This window comes from Oryctolagus cuniculus, chromosome 18 (assembly GCF_964237555.1).
Source record: "Oryctolagus cuniculus chromosome 18, mOryCun1.1, whole genome shotgun sequence".
Classification (NCBI taxonomy): Eukaryota; Metazoa; Chordata; class Mammalia; order Lagomorpha; family Leporidae; genus Oryctolagus; species Oryctolagus cuniculus.
This window is the reverse complement of record NC_091449.1, coordinates 1,762,900-1,765,551: the sequence shown is the minus strand read 5'-3', so window position 1 is coordinate 1,765,551 and position 2,652 is coordinate 1,762,900. Positions and strand designations below refer to the sequence as shown.

Sequence of the window (2,652 nt, the reverse complement as noted above, 5' to 3'; positions counted from 1 at the left end):
TAAGAGGTTTTTCCCTAGACATTAATATTCTAGAATGTTTTAGACATTATGGAGAAAGACAAAATGGCCTGTGTCTGACCTTCTGGAAAAAAACCTGTGTCTTGGCAAACTCTCTCGCACACATACTGAACGGTTGCAGATCTTGCTGGACATCATTCGTCAGAACAAACATCAGTGGCCCATTAAATCGGAAAGTTATTGGGGTGTCATGGAGAGCATGAATGGGTACACAGAGCCTGACAAAACTCCATCTTCCAATGTATGTCGTGTGCCAAGTGCTGAGACCTTTACTACAGAAGAAGGAAGTGGAACAACGTTCCCCCAGCAGTTGCTGGGCAAATCGCCAATGCTTGCTAAACAAGGGTTACCAGAAAAGAAAGATAGGAAGAGAAAAACAACACTGTCGTCCAGTCTAGATACGGATGAAGGCTTCCTGGAAGAAAATGAGAGTGTGCCAAGCAAGAAATTCAAGAAAGATTCCTTGAAAGATCTAGCAAAGGATGGAAGTTCGAAACATGGACCTTCCCTCAGGACCACCTCTCCTGGAAATTCTCCCCTGGATGAGACTGTTCTTTCTCCTCAGAGTGTGTCTGACAAAAGTCTGCTATTGCCATTGGAACCAGAACGTGCCCAGGACGACCCACAACACGATCAAGACCAATTGTGCCTTGACTCTCACCCAGAGCAACTGCAGCAGGGCTTCCCCAATTTGGGAAACACCTGTTACATGAACTCAATTTTACAGTCACTCTATGCAATTCCATCATTTGCTGATGGCTTACTAGGACAAGGTATTCCATGGGAGAACATTCCTTCTGACGTGCTTATCATGCCTTTAAGTATGTTGCTTGCTTTGAAAGATATTTGTAATCTAGAGACTAGCCAAGACCTACTCAGAGATATTAAAAATGCTATCTCAGCTGTTGCAGAAATATTCTCGGGCAACATGCAGAACGATGCTCATGAATTCTTATGTCAGTGTTTAGACCAGCTGAAAGGCGATTTTGAAAAAGTAAACACCATTTGGAAAACGAGGAGGGAGGCTGGAGATGAAAATTCACCTCCAGAGTTGTTTGCTGGTGATGCTGCCACCAAAGTGTTTGTTTGTCCAGTTGCTTCCAATTTTGAATTTGAATTGCAGGACTACGTGATTTGCAAAGCCTGTGGTCAAGTTGTTGTCGTGATAGAGCCTGGTAATTGTATCTCCATCAACCTACACCCAAAACCAAAAGCATCTCCTTTGTCCCTTCAAAATTGTTTTGATCTTTTCTTTACAACAGAAGAATGTGAGCGCCTCTGTGAAATGTGTAACCACAAGAAGGCTGTGGTGATGCATAAATTTGGCAGGCTACCCAGAGTCTTCATTGTTCATCTGAAACGCTACAGTATGAGTGACACTTATGCGCTAATGAAGGATGACCAACAAGTTCTTATTCCCAAATATTTGAGTTTATCCTCTAATTGCAATGAAGACACCAGACCACCACTTCCCTTGGAGAGTAATGCACCTGTGTTGGACCCCGAAGTACTGAACCTCACCCAAGAGGTTATTTCTGAGAGAGTCAGCCCATGCACATCATCTGTGAAGCTGACCTGGCAATCCAGTGACTCTTCAGTTCTGCATGTTGCACCAGACGAAGATGCTGAACAAAACACACCTCAGAGAATTTGGCAAGCCAGGCCAAAGGAGCAGCAGCAGAGTGACCTAGCAAGTGGCTCAAATCTGGAGTCCAAACTGGGCAACGCAAGAGATAGGGAAGTCAGAGAAATGGAGATGCTGGCAGCTGCCTCAGTGATGGATCAGGGAGACATCTCTCTTCTTATGATCTGTGAAGATGAAAGTAATCCTATAAACAACCCAGACAGAGGACTTGAAGAAGTTTATTGTCAAGAGGAGCCTGAAAATCCAGAACCCAAGGACAATGAGAAAACCAGTACATTGGTAGAGTTAGATTTTGATCATGTTAGTGAGTCTTCAAAAGATCTTTGTGACTACGAAAAACACAAGATTTCAGAAGGATTGAGAGGCGTGGTTGAGCAGCTGCACGAATCTGTTACCAAAGACATCGTGGGCATGGAGAAAACCATAGCTAAAGTCAAGGAACCAAAAGGAAGCATGCAAATGGGAGATGCTCTTCATTCTTACCGACTGATCAGCGTCATCAGCCACATAGGGAACTCCCCGTGTGCAGGCCATTACATCAGCGACGTGTATGACTTTCAGAAGCAGGCCTGGTTCACGTATAGTGATCTGAGGGTGGCAGAAATCCCAGAGGCCATGGTGCAGGAGGCAAGGCTTCACAGTGGGTACATCTTTTTTTACATGCACAATGACATTTTTGAGGCACTTGTGAGCAAGGCAGAGAAGTCCCAGCTAACCAGCCAACAGGAAGAGGTGTTCCTTCCAGGAGAATAAGAGGGCTCCTGAAGACACAAGGAGCTCAGGACAAAGATCAGGGGCTGGTCTTGTGGTGCGAATGCCAGGCTGGTGGAGTGGCACAGCTGCTTCAGCCACCCCTTGGGAAGCACGTAGCCTGTCCTGGAGTGCCAGTTTGAGGTCCAATACCTCTGCTTCTGATCCAGCATTCTTACTAATGTGCCCGGGAAAGCAACAGAAGACGGCATGCGTCCTTGAACCTCTGCCACACATGT

General features: G+C 45.6%; 1 protein-coding gene across 1 annotated transcript; it reads left to right on the top strand.

The window, feature by feature from the left end:
* The first annotated feature begins 208 nt into the window (after positions 1-208).
* LOC100341826 (ubiquitin carboxyl-terminal hydrolase 29-like) lies at positions 209-2,416 on the top strand. The gene has a single exon (XM_008249040.3). The coding sequence runs from the start codon at positions 209-211 to the stop codon at positions 2,414-2,416; it is 2,208 nt and encodes a 735-aa protein (XP_008247262.2).
* The last annotated feature ends 236 nt before the right edge of the window (positions 2,417-2,652 follow it).

What these genes read in the sequence shown, in the direction of transcription:
- LOC100341826 (XM_008249040.3), top strand. Translation starts at nt 209, where the DNA reads ATGGAGAGCATGAATGGGTACACAGAGCCTGACAAAACTCCATCTTCC.